Below are 19,401 nucleotides of genomic sequence, written 5' to 3' on the forward strand. Positions count from 1 at the left end.
TTAAAAAATTTATTAAAAATTGTTTAAATTCCTTAGTCCCTAATCACATTTTAAAAAAATTAATTTTTTTTTAAATTTTTTTTTTTTTTTATGATAGTCACACACACACACACACACACACAGAGAGAGAGAGAGAGAGAGGCAGAGATACAGGCAGAGGGAGAAGCAGGCTCCATGCACCGGGAGCCTGATGTGGGATTCGATCCCGGGTCTCCAGGATCGCGCCCTGGGCCAAAGGCAGGCGCCAAACCGCTGCGCCACCCAGGGATCCCCTAAAAAAATTTATTTATTTAGGTTATGTCCACATTCAGTGTGGGGCTTGAACTTACGATCCCAAGATCAAGAGTCATATGCTCTTCTGAGTCATCACATTTCAAATACATCCCAAGTTGCTCCCATTATCATACTGGACAGTGGAGACAGGAAGGAAGAGCATTCCAGGTAGAGGGGAAAAGCGCAAAGGCCTTGAGGTAGAAGTGTGCCGAGCATGGGGGAAGCCAATGTGGCTGGAGCATGAGTCATGAAGGGGGAGTGTGGGAGGAGATGAGGTGAGAGGTGATGGGGCCAGATCAGGTGAGGCTTCTGATCTGCGTTAGGTCCCCCAGACCACTACATTTTGTTTTGTTTTCCCAACTTTAATAATGATACTTTTTGAACTTGTACAAAAGGAGAAGGGACAGTATTACAAGTCTCTATGGAATCATCACCAGTTCTAGTCATTATCAACTCAGAGTCAATCCTGTTTAATCCTCCTAGGCACCCACTCCCATCTCCCTAGATTACTTTGAAGCCAATCCTTTGGCATCACATCCTTTTACTCATGAGCAATTTGTGGAATCTCCAGATCAGGATTGTTTTATTATTTTTTTTAAGATTTTATTTATTTATTCATGAGAAACAGAGAGAGAGAGAGTCAGAGACACAGGCAGAGGGAGAAGCAGGCTCCATTGGGGGAGCCAGACGTGGGACTCCATCCCAGGTCTCCAGGATCACGCCCAGGGCTGAAGGCTGTGCTAAACCGCTGAGCCACCCAGGCTGCCCTAGAACTGTTTTAGAATCAAATCACAGTACTTTTACGCTCTGAAGAAAATCCTAGTCATTCCTCCCTATCATTCATATCCAGGGCCATCCAATGCTGTCTGAGGGAGGGAGCTGAGCAAGAGTGGTGGTAATGTGGAGTGCCTGGCTGCCTCAGTTGGTAGAGCATGTGACTCTTGATCTTGGGGCTGTAAGTTTGAGCCCCATGTTGGGTAGAGATTACTTAAAATCTTAAAAAAAAAAAAAAAGTGTTGGTAACCTGCTGGTGTGGCTAGTGGCTCCTCATCAGGTACTGTGAGTTTCCCAGACTTCCCCCCACTTGTACTCTCTCTCTCAAATAGATAAATAAAATGTTTTTAAAAAGATGCATAGTCTCAGAAAACAGGCTTTACAGATTTTAAATCTCTTGTAAAAATGTGCCCTGTGTATAAAGATCTCTAGTGCCCAAATATGAATGACCACTGACTTTTAATTTTTTTGTAACTTTGTTGCAAATTGCTGAAAACTTAAGACTTATTCAGCAAACTTCCATAGACCCTTTTACCCAGATTCACCAAATGGTAACATTTTACCGGAGGTGCTTCACCACTCTCACTCTTGCTAATATATTTATATATGTACATATATTCTAGACCCATTTGAGACTAAGTTGTAGACATGAGACTCCTTACTCCTAAATACTTTGTGTATAAATTTTTTTTTTTTAGTTATTTATTTATTCATGAGAGATACACAGAGAGAGGCAGAGACACAGGCAGAGAAGAAGCAGATTACTCGCAGGAACCTGATGTGGGACTCGATCCTGGCACAGGGATCCTGCCCTGAGCCAAAGACAGATGCTCAAAAAACAAACAAAAAAAACCAAAAAACCCCACAAAGACAGATGCTCAATCATGCTCAATCAGGCGTCCCACTTTGTATATAATTCTTAAGAACAAAAGCATTCTCTTACACTAGAGTACAGTTATCAGAATCTGGAAAATCAACTCCATTGAATTTTTAAGGATTTTATTTATTTATTCATGAGACAAGAGGGAAAGGGAGGCTCCCTGCAGGGAGCCTGATGTGGGACTCCATCCCAGGACCTCGGGATCACACCCTGAGCCTAAGGCAGAGACGCTCAACCACTGAATCACCCAGGCATCCCCATTCAATTCTGTTATTAATCCACAATACAGACTCCAAATTATCGGTCAGTCCTTTATAGCCACTTTCTTAGATCAGAAGATTCCTGTTTGACGGGGCCAGGGGGTTGAGAAGCACTGACCCTGTGCCTTAGCAGAGTAAAAACATTACACAGAGAGTATCAACCATGTGTGAATATTGGCATACTCTGAGCCAAGGACTTCAGGAAGGTTTATGTGGGACATGATCCCAAGACACAGGAGTTAGGGAGTAGGGAGAGTGAGACAGGCTAGGGGGCATGCCAAAAAAGATGATTCTGGGAGACACCCAGGTGGCTCAGTGGTTGAGTGTCTGCCTTTGGCTCAGGTTGTTAATCCTGCGGTCTTGGGATCGAGTCCTGTATTAGGCTCTCTGCCAGGAGCCTGCTTCTCCCTCTGTGTCTCTGTGTCTCTCATGAATAAATAAATTGACCCTTTTTTTTTTTTTAAGGTGCTTATGGACTGGTAACTGCTGTGGGCAACTGGGCACAATCCCATAGTGGGACTGCTGAGGCACCTTGTGAAAAGACATTGCAATTGTCTCACCAAACAGGCAGGCTGCTGCACTCATGCAGTGACTGCTGTCCTTTCACAGGCTGAGGACTGCCCCTGAGGGTGTTAACCCATAACCCCCAGAAAGCCCTCAGGCAAAGGCGCAGAGATAGACTCAGGGCAGGAAGCTTGCAGTCTCCTGGGATCCTACTTCTTCAGCTCCAAGTGGACCCAACTAGGCAAGAGGGTCCCGGAGTTCGTACATCATTTGCTGCCACGCCACATATTTATTTATTTATTTTTTCTTTAATTTTACTTTTTTATGATAGTCACAGAGAGAGAGAGAGAGAGAGAGAGAGGCAGAGACACAGGCAGAGGAAGAAGCAGGCTCCATGCACCAGGAGCCCGACGTGGGATTCGATCCCGGGTCTCCAAGATCGCGCCCTGGGCCAAAGGCAGGCGCCAAACTGCTGCGCCACCCAGGGATCCCCACGCCACATATTTAATCCACTGTAACAGCTACATGAGGGAGGCCCTAGTATGATGCCCATTTCACAGATAAGGGCACTGAGGAACAGAGAGGTTAAATCACAGGTCCATGATCATATGGTCAGTAAATGTTGGAGTTGGGATCCAAACTTAGGCATTCTAGGTCGAGTCCATGCTCTTAATCACCAATGACCTACAATCTCCTCCCTTGAATCAGGCACTCCCCTCTCATTCTCTCTACCATACAAACTCTACCCATCTGTATACCTGGGTAGAATGTCTCCCTTCCTGACCCAGGTCACCCAGCTCCAGTGGGAACTTGCTCACTACCTACCCTCTGGCTCTGCCAGGAGCTCCCATCCTGGAGCTTCTTAGGACTCAAATCCTCAGAGCCAGGGGTGAGCAAGAGGGAGAGATGAGTGATACAGGGCTGGACGGTAGGAACCTATCAGCCACTTCATGACTTTGGCTTTTACTGAGGTGAAGTCAGGGATGCCTGGATGGCTCAGTGGTTGAGCGCCTGCCTTTGGCTCAGGGCCTGATCCTTGAGATCTGGGATCAAGTCCCACGTCGGGCTCCCTGCATGGAGCCTCTCTGCCTGTGTCTCTGCCGTTCTCTCTGTGTCTCTTATGATTAATAAATAAAATCTTAAAAAAAAAAAAAAGGGACAGAGAGAGATGAAGTCAGGCGCAGATTAACAGGAACACTGTGATGAAAAAAAAAAAAAAAAAACTGAGGCTGAAGAGAGATGAGCAAGCCGAGACAGCTGAAGTGGAAACCAGGTGTGCAAGCCACACAGCCTATGCTCTGGGGCACTCCAGGTGCCTGCTGGAACCCTGCATTTCTTCCTCCAGGCCTTTGACCACACTGGTCCTCCTGCTTAGAAGCCTAACCCTACCATCTGGGAAACTCCTTATAATTCTTCAAATTTCAACTCCATTTCATAACTCTTGGTGCACCTGCTTCCCCCATGCGGATTAGAGCAGTCATGTTTCTCTTCCGTCTATCCTCTCTTTGGTCAGAGGTCTCGGCTCCCCTCCTCTTCCCAATGGCGTTTGCTAAGAATTCATCTGCTTATCACTTACGTAACCGACATGGTGGCAAATACAGTTCAGTGCTGCAAAATGCAGTATCCCAGAGAATGTCTAGGGAAGATCAATACAGGGATAGGGGAGGAGGTATGCCTGGGGTCTATGGGGCCATCTCTCCTCTCCCACCCTGGGCCTTGCTAACAAAGATCCTAGCGTGTATCTGAGGCTGGACTCTTCAGCCAGGTTTGAGGTCCTCAGTACTGCCTCAGGGGTTACTAGTCAGGTCTCCTCAGCTCCACTATTTTCTCTCCCCTCTCACTACCTTCTATTAGGGGGTCAACTGGGGTTTCTTTGGGGTCAAACCAGGGTGGTCCCAAACCAGCCAGGTCCCAAGGATCTGCCCAGGAGCAAGAACTAGGCTGCTTCAACCAATTTGCTAGTCTAGAGGGCTCCAGCGAGGAAGGGACAGCTCTCCACACCTATCCCTCCCAGAGGGCCACTTCCTGGTGTGAGGCCCTTTCCAACAATCCCCAAACATGTGAAATCTTTAAGGCCATCAACAGGGAAGTAATCACATCCCCAATTTTATTCTTTTTGTCCAACAGTCCTGGAAGAAGGGTGCAGGAGTCAGCGTTCCCCTTAGAACTATCAAGTACAGGTCTTGAGGGGTCATTAGTTGATCAGAGGAGCTAAGATACCCCAGCCCCTTCCTCCCAGGTCCTAGACTGCCTCAATTAATGGGAAGAAAGTTTTCCAAAGGGGGATTCGGGGCTTCTCACCATCCATCAGGGTATCTTCTCAAAGTTCTCGGCAAAAAGTCTGCTCTTTTCAGAGTTAAACACAAGAGGGGGGGCCCGGGGTCAGGAGAAGGGCGTCTTCTGTCCGACGGCGGGCGTCCTGGCTCCCCATGCTTTAGGGTTAAGTAGCTCTCAGCTTGACACAGTTCAGCCAGCCGGCTACCAAGCCGCCCCAGACCCTCACGGGGAGAGTTCGACCCGTTACCATGGATCGGGCAAGGTCAGGCACCTCTCAGCATCCATCATCCGGGTCTCTAGGACCTCACGTCCCGAGGAGGGCTCTCCAATTCACCCAATCCATCGAGCTGGTCTTCTCAAGACATCTCCCCTTCCAGCAAGTGGGTTCCCTGGTCCCCCCACGCAGTCAGGAGGGCCCCCGCTTCCCCTGTGCTACCGGGTGAGCTCCTCGGCCTGTCACCGCCCATCGGGAGGGGTCTCAGGTGACCCCATGCTGTCGAGGGGGTTTCTCAGACCACCACCATCGTCAGGCTGGGCTCCCGAGGCCCCCGCGCCGCTGGACTCCTCGGTTGGCCCCTGCGGGCGCACGAAGGCACCCATGGCCTTGGCGTGGCCCGAGCGCAGCAGCTGCAGCTGGCGCCGCCCGCGGCGGTACAGGTACTCGATCCGCAGCACGTCGGAGCGTGGCAACGAGGCGTGCTGCCGGAACTCGGCCCGCACTCGCGCCTCGGCGCCCGGCTTCCCGCGCCCAGCGCGCAGCAGCTCGCGGTACAAGCTCAGAACTTGCCTCTGCAGGCGGCTGGGCCGGCTCATGGTAGCGGCTGGGCCGCGGGCGCCCGCAGGCGACGCCCCGCGAGCAGCGGCCCAGCGGCACCCCCGGGCCTAACCGCCGAGCCCCGCAACAGGCACTTCCGGCCCGCGCACTCCCAGACTTCCGCCTCCTCCTTCGTTGTCCCATTGGCTGTTACGTCACAACGCTGCGGCTCAGGGGCGGGGCTGCTGGTTCCCAGGCCTGCCCCGCGGGGAGTCCGTGTCCTTGAGCCGACTGCACGGAGGCGGAGCGGGGCGAGGCGCTGGGGTCAGATTTGGGGTCGGAAGGGACCAGGATCCCGACCTCACTCCCGGACCCTGGGAGACGGGGAACTAGAGGTTGGGACTTTGCGTCCCCGGGGCGCGGGGCCACTGGGAACATACAGGCACAAGCAGGTTTGGTCGTTAAGTTGTTTATTCAAACAATCTCGGGAAGGTCCGTGGGTTCCCATCGCCAGGGCAGGTGTGCGTCGGGAGGTGCTAGCCATGGGGACGTTCAGAGGGACGGCGTCAGCCGGTGAAGTGTCGGGTCACGGCTGGAGTAACCAGCTTCTCCGCGCTGTGGGAAGACCACCAGAGCGAGGGTGTGAGCCCTCAAGTGCCCCAAGGCAGCGTGGGGCGCAGGGAGTTACGTGGATCGCGCCCTCTGCCGATGTGAGCCGGGTACCCGGGCAGGAGAACGGAGGGTCCTCACCAGTTGTTGAAGCCCGGAGCCCGGCACGCCTGGAACACGTCGATTAGGCTGGCACCCCGGAGTCGTCCTGGGAGCATCAGGTCGTCGGCTGCAACTCCGTTGTAGTCCCCGCAGGCTGCCCGGAGGCGTCCTCGCAGCGCGGGAGAGGCCCGTAAGGCCACGGCGCCCTCGGGCCCCACCAGCACCCGCAGCGTGGGGGGCCGCTCGATGACAACCCGGGAGCCCTCAGCCCAGCGTGCGACCACGCCCGCGCCCACTTGGGCCGGGAGCCGCGCGGGTCGCCCGTTCACCTGCAGAGGGGAGGCGGATCAGGGGCGGGGATCAGGGCTTGAGTCCCAGGCGGCGGCTCCGAAGCCGCGGTGAATCCTGCTGCGCGTCTCTATCACAAACGCATATCCAGGTCTTCGCTAGAGGAATAAGGTCTGGGATTTGCTTTAAAACCCTCCAGCGCGAACAAAGCAAAAAAGAGTGGGAGGAAAAGATGAAAGCAAGCATGGCAAAATATTTGTAACTGTAACAGGGTTTCATAACACCACTCTCTCTTCTCTCTCGATGCTTGAGATTTTCCATAATAAACTCTTTCCTAAAAGGGAGCTTTAGAGAACAAAAAGCCTCTGGAACCTGTCGCATCTCTCTCACCTGTGTCTTCACAATCTAACAACTGTTTACATATACTGTGTGCCAGGCACTATTCCAAGTAAACAAATAATATTTGGTTATTTATAAGATCATGTGTGACAGTATATTGCAGTATGTGATGCAATAGATACTTTAATATATTGTCACCTAATTTTTATTATTTTATGTAATTGATATTAAATTATTTATTTTTAAAAATATTTTTAAAGATTTTTTTTTTAATTATTTATTCAGAGAGAGAGAGAGGCAGGGGGAGAAGCAGGCTCCATGCAGGAAGCCCCACGTGGGACTCCATCCCGGGTCTCCAGGATCACACCCCGGGCTGCAGGGGGCGCTAAACCGCTGCGCCATCGAGGCTGGCCGATATTAAATTATTTAAACTATATTAAATTCTCACTAACACTCTGACAAGGTATATCGGTACTATATGCCTATATGCCCCTTGCCTTTTACTGATTAGGAAACTGAGACCCGGAGAAGTACCGCAGTTTGCCCAGGTTCACATAGCTGGTAAGTGGCAGAGCCAGTTTTGAACCAAAGAGGTCTGATTTCATGACCTGTGGTCTTAACCATTCTACTATATGTACTGTCTCTCCATTAATAACATAAAAGTGGCTGCAGGAACAATCGCAGCTTTAAAATTTTAAGTTTATTTACTTTTAAGTAATCTCTACACTCAACGTGGGGCTCAAACTCATGACCCCAAGTTCATGAGTTTCAAGTTCTTCTGACTGAGCCAGCCAGATGCCCTAAAGACCAGTCATAGCTTCTATTTACTGAACCCTTAGTAGATGCCACACACTTTGCAGGAATCCTCACAGCTACCCTATGTGGTGAGTACTATTCTTGGCACTTTTTGTGGTTGAGCAAACTGAGGTATAGAGAGGCTGAGTCACTTGCCCATAGTTACCTTAGAAGTTTAGGAGACACACGGAGTCTCTTGACCCTTTAACCAAAGGCTCTGGCTTAGCTTACTTGCCAGCTTCTGGCAGATATCCCAGTTCTCTTCCTGGATCGTCCTCCCACTTTTACATTTAGCCTCCACCGCACAGCTATATTCTGTTTCTCAGCATGGGGTTTCAGGTTCGATTTCCTCTTATAAGCACTATCCATTTGCCCAGATTCCAATTCTGCTGCTCTCCTGCTTCCTTGTTCCTTTGGAGAGCCAGGGGTTCTCCACTTGGGCATCTCTCTCTGCTGGATTTCCAACCTCTCCTTATCTGGCTTCTTCCCATCACACCTACACATCCCTCAGTTTCTCCCATAACAACATCATAGTGGTAAATCAGTTCTAAGATAGCTTTGCCCTCTGCCTCTTCCTGGCTTATCTCTAGTCTCATCTGTTTGGCAAGGGGAGTTTGTATGTATAACTCATCAAGAGAGGTGTGTATTCCTGTTATTCCTCAAACCTGCAATCTAGGAGCTGCCCCCCTGATGTGATCTTAAGTTACTAACAACCTCCTTGGCCCTAAGCCCAGGGACATTTAGTGGGCTATTTGAAACTGGGGGTCCTGGGTGGCTCAGTTGGTTAAGTGCTTTCAGCACAGGTCATGATCCCAGGCTCCTGGGACTGAGCCCAGCATAGGGCTTCCTACTCGGTGGGGAGTCTGCCCCCGCCCCTGCCTGTCCCTACAGCTCTTGCTCTCTCTCACTCACTTTTTCAAATCTTAAAAAAAATATATTAAACTTAGTAGTTGATTTTTTTACCACCATTCCCCAAATATGGTCCCTCCTTTTCTCTGGCCTTGTTCTGCAACACTCCTCCCTGCTCTCTTCCCCAGCCTAACATCAGGTTTCCACTCATTTGTCACCTCCTCCAAAAGCCTTCACTGGTCTCCTAAACTGAGGGTACCTCCTCTGGGCTTCCACTGTTTACCTGTGTTTCCCCCATTCCAGCCCTGATACCTCTGTCTGGGCTTCCCCTATTAGAGCTCTGATCACTCAGTCAGTAGTTCCCAGGAGTTCAGCAGGACTTGAGTCAGGGTGGAGTCAGTGGGTCCTGGGAAGTCCAGGGTGAGGTTTATGTGGGGTCTAGAGAGTCATGGCACACATAGCCAATGGAGGTCAATGTGAGATCAGGGTGATGGGAGAGTTCTATGATAAAAGGTTATGGAAGGCCAATGAAGGATCAAAAGGCCCCAGAGATCAGCCGGGTTACAAAAGAGTCTTGATAGAATTGAGGAAGTCCCTTACCCATATTTCCTGATTGGTTCCCACAGCTGCACAGCCATCCCTGAAGCCAACGATCACTCGTGGTTTGAGAGCAGTACAGCCAGGACAGGGCAGGAAGTCAACAATGACATGGAACCAGTCGGGATCCTCAGGCCTGGAACCCACCAAAGTGGCTAGCTCATAGGCAGAGGACATAACAGGCATGGGTGTAAGCCCACTGAAGCCATCAAAGGTGGTAAAGAGGCCCCCCAGCTCTAGGCGGCATGTAGCACCCTCCCCAGCCTCACAGCACCGCACACCGCCATCCAGAATGCAGCCTGTGCCCTGTGGGCAGGAAAAGGACTGGCACTGGAGGCCTTGACCATGCAAGCACATACAGCGTTCCTGGCAGCCAGGCAGGACCAGTGCATCCCCGACCTGCAGAGACAGACAGACTCAAAATCAGATTCAAAAACCATTATGAATATCAACAATCCACAAAACACATGTGTAAAACACATCATGAAAGACTAAGTTCCCTAATATATAAAGAGTTCCCAGAAATCAAAAAGAAAAAACCCGATAAATCTATATAAAAACATGGACAGGGACACCTGAGTTGGTTCAGTGGTTGAATGTCTGCCTTCACCTCAGAGCATGATCCCAAGGTCCTGGGATTGAGTCCCACATAGGGCTCCCTGTAGGGGTCTGCTTCTTCTGCCTATGTCTCTGCCTCTCTCTGTATGTCTTTCATGAATAAATAAAATCCTAAAAAAAAAAAAAAAAAAAACATGGGCAGAGGCTATTCAGAAAGTTAATTAAAAAAAAAAAAGGGATACAAATGTTTCTTAGGCATTTGAAAAGATGCTTAACCTCCTAATAAGAAAAATACAAATAAAAAAATCCATTGAGGTCTTTTTTCCTCTATGAGATAGGTACAAGCAAAAAAGTTTGATGAGTTTCTACAATTGTCTCTCCAAATATCTATTAACTGTACTTTTGGAATTAGGATCTAATCGAGCTTTGTGTACTTCATTTGACTACTGTGATTTTTTAGTCTCTTTTATTCTAGGACAACCTCCCTGCCTTTCATTGGTGTGTGAAAAGCCTTACGGAGCTCTCTGCAAATTCTGATGAGTGGCTAGTGTCAGTGCTGGTGTGGAGCGGACATGCAATGGCAGATGTATCAGGTCTTATGCCCTGTTCCTCCCGGTGTGGGCATCTCTTCATTTCCAGGGTTGGTCTGGGGTTTAAACATTCATGTTTTTTCCTATCCAGTGGCCCCTAATCTATAAGACAACTGTGTCAGTCATCCTGGAGGTCCTTCCTTTCCTTCTGAATGGACTCCAAGAGCTCCAAACCTTGAAGGGAATGCTTTGCCTACTGAGGGTCCAACCATGGTCTTCTGGAAAATGCCTCTGCTTTTTTTTTTTTTAAGATTCATTTATTTATTTCTTCATGATAGAGAGAGAGAGAGAGGCAGAGACACAGGCAGAGGGAGAAAGAAGCAGGCTCTATGCTGGGAGCCTGACGTGAGACTCGATCCCGGGACTCCAGGATCGCGTCCTGGCCAAAGGCAGGCACCAAACCACTGAGCTACCCAGGGATCCCCAAGCCTCTGCTTTCTTTTGGGAACTAGCCCCACTTTTAGTCTGTGGGGTTTGCTGGATGGTATACCTACCCTCTGGCTTCAACCAGATGGTGTCCTTCTGTGAAATTCTGACCAATGGGATGTGAACAGAAGTGGTGTATGCTACTTGTGAGAGGAGGCCTGACCTCCCTGTCCCCTTTTTTCCTGGCCATTTTGATTGAATGTAGATGTGGTGGGAAGCAGGTAATCTCAATACCGCAGGGGAGGCAGAACCACATGATAGAAGGAGCCTGTGTCCCTGACTTGGAGGAGCCAACCTGGTTATTCTTGGACTGTTCGTGAGAGAGGAATAAGTTTCTATCGAGTTTAAGCCACTGTAATTTTGAGCCTCTGTTACAGCATTTGGACCCACAGCCTACTTAATAGAGAAAAAGGAAAAAGGCAGGGATGAAAGACAGGAAGAAACTTGGGTCTTGGTGACATCATTTAAGTCCCTGAATCCAGCCATGCCTGAAGGCCTCAAATTTAAGCAATTAAAAGTAGATATATCTTTGTTGTATTTAAGATATTTGGCATCATTTACAACTGCAAATGCTGACTAATACAGTGTGGTCCAGGGAACATTTTATGACAAGCTATGGGAAACTCTGCACCCATCCGCCCATGCCTGGGGACCTCTCTTACAGGGATGTAGCGTCCACTGTAAAAGCAGCCACAGCGGTCCTGAGACACACAGTCTCTGCCATCAAAAATGAGTCCAGGGTCACACTCACAGCCCTCATAGCACTGGGTAGAACAGTGAGCGGGGCTGGTAGGCTGGACACAGCCCCCATCGCAGGTCCGTGCACAGATGCTGTAGTGGCTTCGGGGTGGACAAGTCAGGGCTGTAGGTGAATGGCAAAGGCCAGTGCTTAGGATTTGAGTTTCCCTCTCCAATCCTGTTGCCTCTTGCCCCAGTCAGGCTAGCTTCCCTTTGGTATTTTCCAACCTTCACTCATTTGCAGTTACAGTTCTCTTTCCCTTGGCTGCCCTTCCCCACATACTCTACTTAACAAATTCCATCTATGTCAGGACTTCTCTGATCCCCATAAGGGGCCTGCAACCTGCCCCAAATGCATTCCAGACCCAGCTAGAGCACTCACGGCAAAGCTTGGGGCCCCTCCAGAGCTTCACAGGGATGCCAGCTTCCTGACAGGCTGCAGTATAGGCTGTGAGGGCATCACAGAGACCCAGGTGCTGGCCATGGGTATGACATATATTTTGCAGACATATCCTGAGGAAAGGCTTAGGGCTGATATGGTCCAGGCAGTGGCCAAAGGGACCATCTGGTGCCTGTAGAAGTCTACACAGTTTGGGAGCATTGTAGATCTGCGGAGGTTGCGTGGGGCAGCTGATGGTAAAGTCAAGATTGGGCTGGGGCGGTGGGCAGGGGTTAGTGATGAGGTCCTTGAACCAAGATCTTTTGTCTATAGGGGGGTCAAGGGGGCCATCTTTGCCACCAAAGGCCCCACAGATCCCCACCAGCTGGCCGTGGAAGGTGGAAGGCACAGTTAGGTGCACCTGGCTGCCCCAGTCATACATAAGATGTAGTCCACAGGCTGTGTGTACCACCACATGGCGGCCCTCCAATGTGGCCCAGGCCTTGCCCCCTGGCAGTACCCAGGGCAGCCGGCAGTGTTCACCATCCACCTGTGGAGGAGGAAAGGGATCAGGATCGGGGCTATGAAGGCTGAGCCTGCTCCCATGTCTCCCAGTAACCTGGATATCCCTCCCAGCTGTTCCACAAATGAGCTGTGAGAGTTGGGTGGAGGAACTTTGCCTCTCCAACTCCGTTTGTAAAATGAGAGGATAAAAGTACCTGCTTCATAGGGTCGTTGGGAGAATTAAATGAATGAACAAAAAGTGCTTAGAACAATACTCAGCATAAGATAAGTGCTTATGACCTGCGCCAAGGTCACCCAAATGCCAGTCAACTCACAGACATGTGGGAGAAAGCTGGTTGGGGTAAGTTTTTGGTGTTTTTTTTGTTGTTGTTGTTGTTGCTTTGTTTTGTTTTTTAGTTTGTTTGCTATGCAGCATTAGCTGACTAATACAGTTGCTATAGTTGCTATAAAGATTAAATGAGATCGTACATGTAGTGCTCAGAACAGTGCCAGCATCATAATAAGCACCACATAAATCCCAGGGCCCTTTCTCTGGCTTTATCTTCCTCATGAAGTCTCACCACACTGCTTTTTAAGGCTCTCTCTACTATTAGATTTCCCTGCGCCTGCTTTGCCTAAGTTTTCACCACAGCCCACCCTATAATTGATTAGCCCACCCTAGTGATTGATTAGGCCCCATCACCTTTCTGAGGCCACCATCTCCTCCTCAACCCCTCTCTTACTTGCTCACCTAGCACAAAGCTACACTGACCACCTGTTCCTCCAACACACCAGGCACCATCCCATTTCCCTGACCTTTACACTTTGTGTTCCCTCTGCCTGGTTTACTCCTTCCCAGATATCCACATGGCCTCCTTCAGATCTTGACTTAAATGTTACTTTCTCAGTGGGTTCTTCCTCCTTATTTAAAATTCTAGGGCAGCTCGGGTGGCTCAGCAGTTTAGCGCCGCCTTCAGCCCAGGGCCTGATCCTGGAGACCCGGGATCGAGTCCACGTCGGGCTCCCTGCGTCGAGCCTGCTTCTCCCTCTGCCTGTGTGTCTGCCTTTCACGTTCTCTCTCTGTCTCTCATGAATAGATAAATAAAAATCTTAAAAAAAAAATTCTAAACCTCTCTATTCTGTTTTTGTATTCTCTCTCTTCCTTGTTTTATTTTTCTTTGTAGCTCTTAAACTCGTCATCTGATGTGCCACTTATTTTCCTCATTTATTTACTTACCACCTGTTTCCCCGGGACGAATGTGAGCTCGCCCAGGACCTGCCCACCATCAGATCCTTCAGGGCTTTCCTGGACCACGGAGACCCTCCATACAATTCACCGCAATGATCCCTCCCGAACGACTGATTTTACCCACGCCCGGGTAGGAGGTGAGAACGCGAATCTAACAGCTACGCTTTAGTGGGCCGCTGCTGTGTTCCCGGCAATGCTTCTACCCGGTCACACACTGGCACCATCTCTTAAGGCTCGAGGGACAGACACGCCCATTTTCCATCGGGTGGGGGAAACTGAGGCACTTCCCGGAGGAAGAGGCGGGGCCCGGGGGCGCGTACCGTGATGACGCCCGCGCGGGAGCGGTCTAGCTGCAGGAGGTGCCCGGAGAGGTTGAGGTGCAGGCTGAGCGGCCCGGCCCCGTCGCGGGCCACGACTACGCCGAAGCGACAGGGCCCCCGGCTCGCAGCGCGCGCCAGCACCTGCACGCAGCGCTCCGGGCGGAAGGGCGCGCGCGGCGGCGGGGGCAGCGGCAGCACGCGGCCGTCGAAGGCGAGCACGTGCGCGGGCCCGGCGAGTGCGCAGGCGCCTCGGCCCTCGGGCAGGCAGCGGCGCTCGCCCCCGCGCAGGCCGCACACCCGCCCGCGCCCGCACGGCCGCGGCGCGCACGTCACCGCGCCCCCCGCGCCGCAGTGGCAGCGGCGAGCGCAGCCGGGCCCCGGGTACCACGCGGTCCCGGGAGCTCGGTAGCGGCCGCCGCGGAAGCAGCCGCACCGGGCCAGGGGCACGCAGGCGGCGCCGCTCAGCACGAAGCCCGTGTCGCACGCGCAGCCCTCACAGCAGCGGCTGCCCCCGGCGCCTCGGCCGGCGCAGCTGGCTCTGCCCGCGCACGTGGCTGGGCAGCACGGGCCGCACAGCTCGTAGTGCGAGTGCGGCGGACACCGCAAAGCTGCGGGGAGAGACAGACAGAGGGACAGAGGGGCAAGCCGGGAGAGAGGAGCAGACAGACGGGGCAGCCACACGGCGGGGAGACAACGAGGGACAGAGAAAGGGACCCCGAGGTGAGGTAGTGGGGCACAGAGAGGGGGACAGAGAGTGAGACGGGCACCAGCCAGGAAGTGTCGTTGCTTAGGCTGCAGGCCCTCCACGTCTGACTCCCCTGCAAGCCCCACCCCCCAGGCCTGAACTTCTCCGTTGGGCTCCCCCGCCCCCCTCCATCCCCTGGGTTCCCAAATTCTAGCTCTTGCCAGCGTCACCCGCTATCCCTGCGGAGTCCCGCGCACTCACGACAGAAGTCAGGCGTCCTCCAGGGGCGCAGGTGCACGCCCAGAGCCTGACAGGCGACAGCGAAGGCGGCCAGGGCTCGGCAGACGATGTGACGAGCGCCGTAGTGGCGGCACGCGTCGTCCAGGCAGTTGTCCATGAACGGGAGCGGGTCCAGCGCGGCGTAGCAGGGGCTGAAGGGGCCGTCGGCCGCCGCCAGCAGGCCGCAGTACTCGTCTCCAGCCAATCGAGTGCGCCTGGCCCCTGGGCACGGGCCGGGACAAAGGGGGCCACAGATTGGACCACAGCCCGGCACTTCTGCCATCTTCCAGGTGTCGGGCACCTGCACGGTGGGGCTGCTCGGGCCCTGTTGGCCACAGAGTCCACACAAGTAGGGTCCGTAGGACCTGGGCAGTGTTACACGCGCCAGGCTGTCCCAATCGTAGGTCAGTGAGAGGCCGAAGGCCGTGTCTATGCAGAGCTGGCGGCCTTGGTAGTAGGCTCGGAGGCAGCGGCCGTGAAAGAAGGGCAGGGATTCCAGAATTCCATCCACCTACAGGGAGGGCATGCAGGTGGGAGAACAGCGGGAGAAGTAGTGGCTGTCAGTAGAAATTCTTGGAAATGTTAATGAAGGATCAGAGAAGGATCAAGGGAAATATTGGTTAACCTGCATAGTCATTAGGAATCATAAGGGGATTCAGTGACCATCTGTGGAGGCTAAATGGAGTGTCAGTGAAGGATTCATTCCATCGGGGTGGGGAGGTCAACGGTAGAGTGATTAGATAAGAGTCAATGAGGGGTCAGTGGGAGACCAATGAAGGGTAAAAAGAATAATTAGGGAGTCAGTAGAGAGGAATCAGTGAGGGATCAATGGGAGGATCAAGAAGGATAATTGGATGAAGTGGATGGACAAATACAAGGGGTACTGAAGATCAAGAAAATGCTTAGGTATGGGCAGCCTGGGTGCGACAGCAGTTTAGCACTGCCTTCAGCCCCGGGGCGTGACCCTGGAGACCTGGGATCGAGTCCCGCATCAGGCTTCCTGCCTGCATGGAGCCTGTTTCTCCCTCTGCCTGTGTCCCTGCCTCTCTCTCTGTGTCTCTCATAAATAAATAAATAAATAAATAAATAAATAAATAAATAAATAAATAGAAAATGCTTAGGTGGTTTTGGGTGGCAATGGGAAGATTCAGCAAGTGGGTAAATGGGGGTAGAATCGAAAGTGTGTTGATGAATTTTAATGGGACAGCCTAAGGAAGTCTCAGTGGGTGAGACTAGGAGTCAAAGACAGGCTCAATTGGTTAATAGAAAGCCCTGAGATTCAATAGAGGAGTCAATGTCAATAGGAAGCTCAATGGGAGAATTGGAAGGGCGAGGGAGCTCAATGGGAAGATGCATAGAGACGTAAATGACATTAATGGGCCAGTCAGTAGATTAGTAGGAAGATCAACTGATTGCTTGCTCAGTACAGAACTGTGGGGTGTGGAGTGGTCAAGAGGACAGTAAATAGGGTTAATGGACAAATCAACATAACAGTTGTAGGATCAGTTGGGGAGAAGTAATGAATGGGTTCCAGGGATATTCAATGGGGGAGAAAGGGAGGATCAATTGGAACATCAGGGCTGAGGGTGATTAAAAGGAAGCCAACTGAGGACTCAGTGGAGGGTTAATGAGAGGGTAATAGGAGACTCAAAGGTAATAGGAGTCTCAAATAGAGAGTCTGTGGGAAGGGTTCAACAGGCAAGTCAATGGGCCACCAGGAACTTGGAGGGCATTCTTGAGGACCAGTCAAGGTTGATAAAAGGTTCATCAGCAGGAAAAGGGGTCACTACACATTACGTGTGGGTAGTGGGGACGGTAAGGAATAGTAGGTTGATCTGGAGCCTTTGAAAACTTACCTGGATGCGGTTGAGATCTTTTGGATTCATGTCCAGCCTCAGGCCACAGGCTAAAAGGGTTAGGGCCTTGGTCCAGCCACGTGGCCGCGGCAGTGGGGTCAAATCCAGGCTGAAGGGCTCAAGGTTGGCATGGGCTGTGCCACAGAGACCCACCAAGCGGTAGACACAGGAGCCAGGGAATTCATAGTGGGTTCCTCCAAATGTATGGAAGTGGAAGTCTCCAGTTGCAATGCAGACCAGTGACTTCTCCAGGACAGTGGGCCTGGGTGGGGGCTGGGCTAACAGGCAATGGTACCAACCACCTGTGGAGGCCTTGCAGTGACCATGGCACTTGTCAGGCCAACACTGGGGAAGCTTGCTCGCCAGGACCCCAAGGGTTGGGCAGTGGCATTGCTGAGTACAGTTATCTGTCCAGAAAGCACGGCCTTGGTGCAGGAAGCAGAAGCAGTGGGCATGGGGCACACACTGGCCCTCTAGCAGCAGGTGGCCAGGTAGGCACTGGCAAGTAGGAGCACAGGGGTGGCTACAGTGCTCTGGGGCTGAGGGGTTGGCACATGTGGCTGGACATGCAGAGCCACATGGAACAAAGTGGGAATTTTCTGGGCACTGGGGGCTGGGGCTGGGGAGGGGTGGGGAAGGTGGAGAAACCAGTGGTGAGGCCACAGAGCTCAAGGCAGGGGCCAAGGTGGCTGTGGGGAGAGAGATCAGGCACCTATGAGTCTTAGAAGTCTGGGTCACCAGTCCTCTCCTTCCCAGGACTTCCCATTCCCTTAGGACTTCCCAATCTCTGACCCCTCAGACCATAGCCCTAGGCACCTTGCAATCGACAGCCTAGGACTCCATCTGTGATGCCACAGACCTCCTTCATAGGGCAGCTGAAGGGGACACAGGCCACACCCTCCCCTAGTTGGCAGGTACAGGAGGAGGAGCAGTTCTTGAGGAGGAGAGTCTGGCCAGGCTGTGGAGGAAGGGAGGGAGGGTGAAAAGTGAGATAGCATCGAAGGGGAGGTGCAGCCAGAGGTTCTGAGAGGAGACCCATATAGGAAGTGCGTGGAGATCAGAGGCAAAGTGGAAGGAAGAGAAGAAAAAGTGAAGCTCTCACAAGGACCCAAGAGGATGCTCACAGGGAAGTATTGGCCGTTGTGGAAGCAAGAACAGTGGTCCACAGGGACGCAGTCACGCCCGGCGGGGAAGAATCCATCATCACACTCGCAGCCCTCGGCGCAGGGAGTGGGGAGCTGCACCACCTCCTGAACACCAGGACAGGCCGCAGGGCAGGGGTTCACACACAGGCTGTAGTGGCTGTTGGGGGGGCACCGCATGGCTGTGGAGAGGTGGCTTGTCGGACTCGGGCAAGCCAGGAGCATGTTCTCCGCTTACCCAGCACCAGCAGATTGCAGACCTCCCCCTTCTGGATTAATCACAACAGCAAAAACAACCAGCAGTGACCGAGCAGTGTCTGCATACATGCAGTGTGCTAGCTACTTTAATGTGTCCTAGATGTGACTAACACGGCTTCCCTGCTCTTTATCTTTTGTGGGGTGTTCCCTCCCGATCCCAGACCCTGCTGAAGGGGTTGACCATTACTCGAACCACCAAATGATTCCACCTCCTATCCTGCTTGTTTGGGTCTGTAGGAACTGTCGATGGATTCTGGTGGTACATGTCTTTTCTTGCCCTCTCTGCCCTTCTAATAATAATAATACCTCCACTTGCTTTTTGGCAACTACCCATCCTTACTTTCAACTTGTGGACTGAGGTGATTTCACATCCAGGTTCCAGGGATGTGTACGGAACCCAGGGCTGGCTAATCAGATCATTCTTCCCTCCTCTGGATCACAATAACTGGACAGGCAAAGCCTGTGGGTTGTTACCCTGGGAGTTTTGCTGGGAAAAGAGTATTACATTTTTGCAAAGGCTTTGATGCTGGTTGGATTGTCAGCCTGAAGTTGCCAAAGCCTTGCTGCTACCACAAGAGGAGAATCTGCTTGAGAATAAAGCTAACAGAGAGGATGGAAGGGAAGAATGAGATGGATGGTTTGAAAGAGAAAAATGGACAGTTGAAAATTCTTAATCCAGCTAAGCCTGAGGATAGAAATACCCTCAGTCTTTGCAGTTATATGTGTTCCAGATCCTTCATTCTTTCTTCAGTTTGAGCTAGGATTCTGACATTGCCATTAAAAGTCCTGCTTGATACAGTGGCCACATTGTATATCCATGACCAGCTGGTCGGGCCAGAGCTGGATAAATGAGCATGACAGACAGAGGGGGAGGTGGCCATAAGTCTGTAAGTAAAGAACAATCCTACAGACTCCCTCCAGGATCATTTGAACCTAGAGGAAGAAAGAGGTCAGAGAGAGATAGATACTGACACCACAATGATAAGTCAAGATGGGGCTGAGAGTCCATGAGGATCTTGAGGATACGTGTGAATGGAGAAATTTGAAGTTGATGAGAATTTGTTAAATAAACAAATATTCAGATGCCCGCTACTAAGTCATTTTCTAGGTGTGTGA

At 51.6% G+C, this 19,401-nt stretch overlaps 2 protein-coding genes across 2 annotated transcripts; both read right to left on the minus strand.

Moving 5' to 3' along the window:
- Window positions 1–4,781: 4,781 nt before the first annotated feature.
- On the minus strand, window positions 4,782–5,892 carry SDHAF1 (succinate dehydrogenase complex assembly factor 1). Its single transcript, XM_041746454.1, has one exon. The coding sequence runs from the start codon at window positions 5,779–5,781 to the stop codon at window positions 5,425–5,427; it is 357 nt and encodes a 118-aa protein (XP_041602388.1). The 5' UTR covers window positions 5,782–5,892; the 3' UTR covers window positions 4,782–5,424.
- An 83-nt stretch (window positions 5,893–5,975) lies between these two features.
- LOC121485113 (IgGFc-binding protein-like) lies at window positions 5,976–9,684 on the minus strand. Its single transcript, XM_041745147.1, has 3 exons — window positions 9,305–9,684; window positions 6,473–6,762; window positions 5,976–6,337 (listed from the first exon to the last, which is right to left on the minus strand). Exons 1-3 carry the CDS (start codon window positions 9,656–9,658, stop codon window positions 6,289–6,291), a joined length of 693 nt encoding a protein of 230 aa, XP_041601081.1. The 5' UTR covers window positions 9,659–9,684; the 3' UTR covers window positions 5,976–6,288.
- Between the last annotated feature and the right edge of the window lie 9,717 nt (window positions 9,685–19,401).

The sequence above is a fragment of the Vulpes lagopus genome, chromosome 2 (genome assembly GCF_018345385.1).
Source record: "Vulpes lagopus strain Blue_001 chromosome 2, ASM1834538v1, whole genome shotgun sequence".
Taxonomy (NCBI): domain Eukaryota; kingdom Metazoa; phylum Chordata; class Mammalia; order Carnivora; family Canidae; genus Vulpes; species Vulpes lagopus.

Bases quoted from the DNA above. Each gene is read 5' to 3' on its own strand.
- SDHAF1 (XM_041746454.1), bottom strand. From the start codon at position 5,781: ATGAGCCGGCCCAGCCGCCTGCAGAGGCAAGTTCTGAGCTTGTACCGC.
- LOC121485113 (XM_041745147.1), bottom strand. From the start codon at position 9,658: ATGTGCTTGCATGGTCAAGGCCTCCAGTGCCAGTCCTTTTCCTGCCCA. The intron at 6,763-9,304 runs GTAAGGGACTTC...TCCCCTCTGCAG, and splicing joins GAACCAATCAGGAAATATGG to GTGAACGGGCGACCCGCGCG. The intron at 6,338-6,472 runs GTGAGGACCCTC...GTCTTCCCACAG, and splicing joins GCTCCGGGCTTCAACAACTG to CGCGGAGAAGCTGGTTACTC.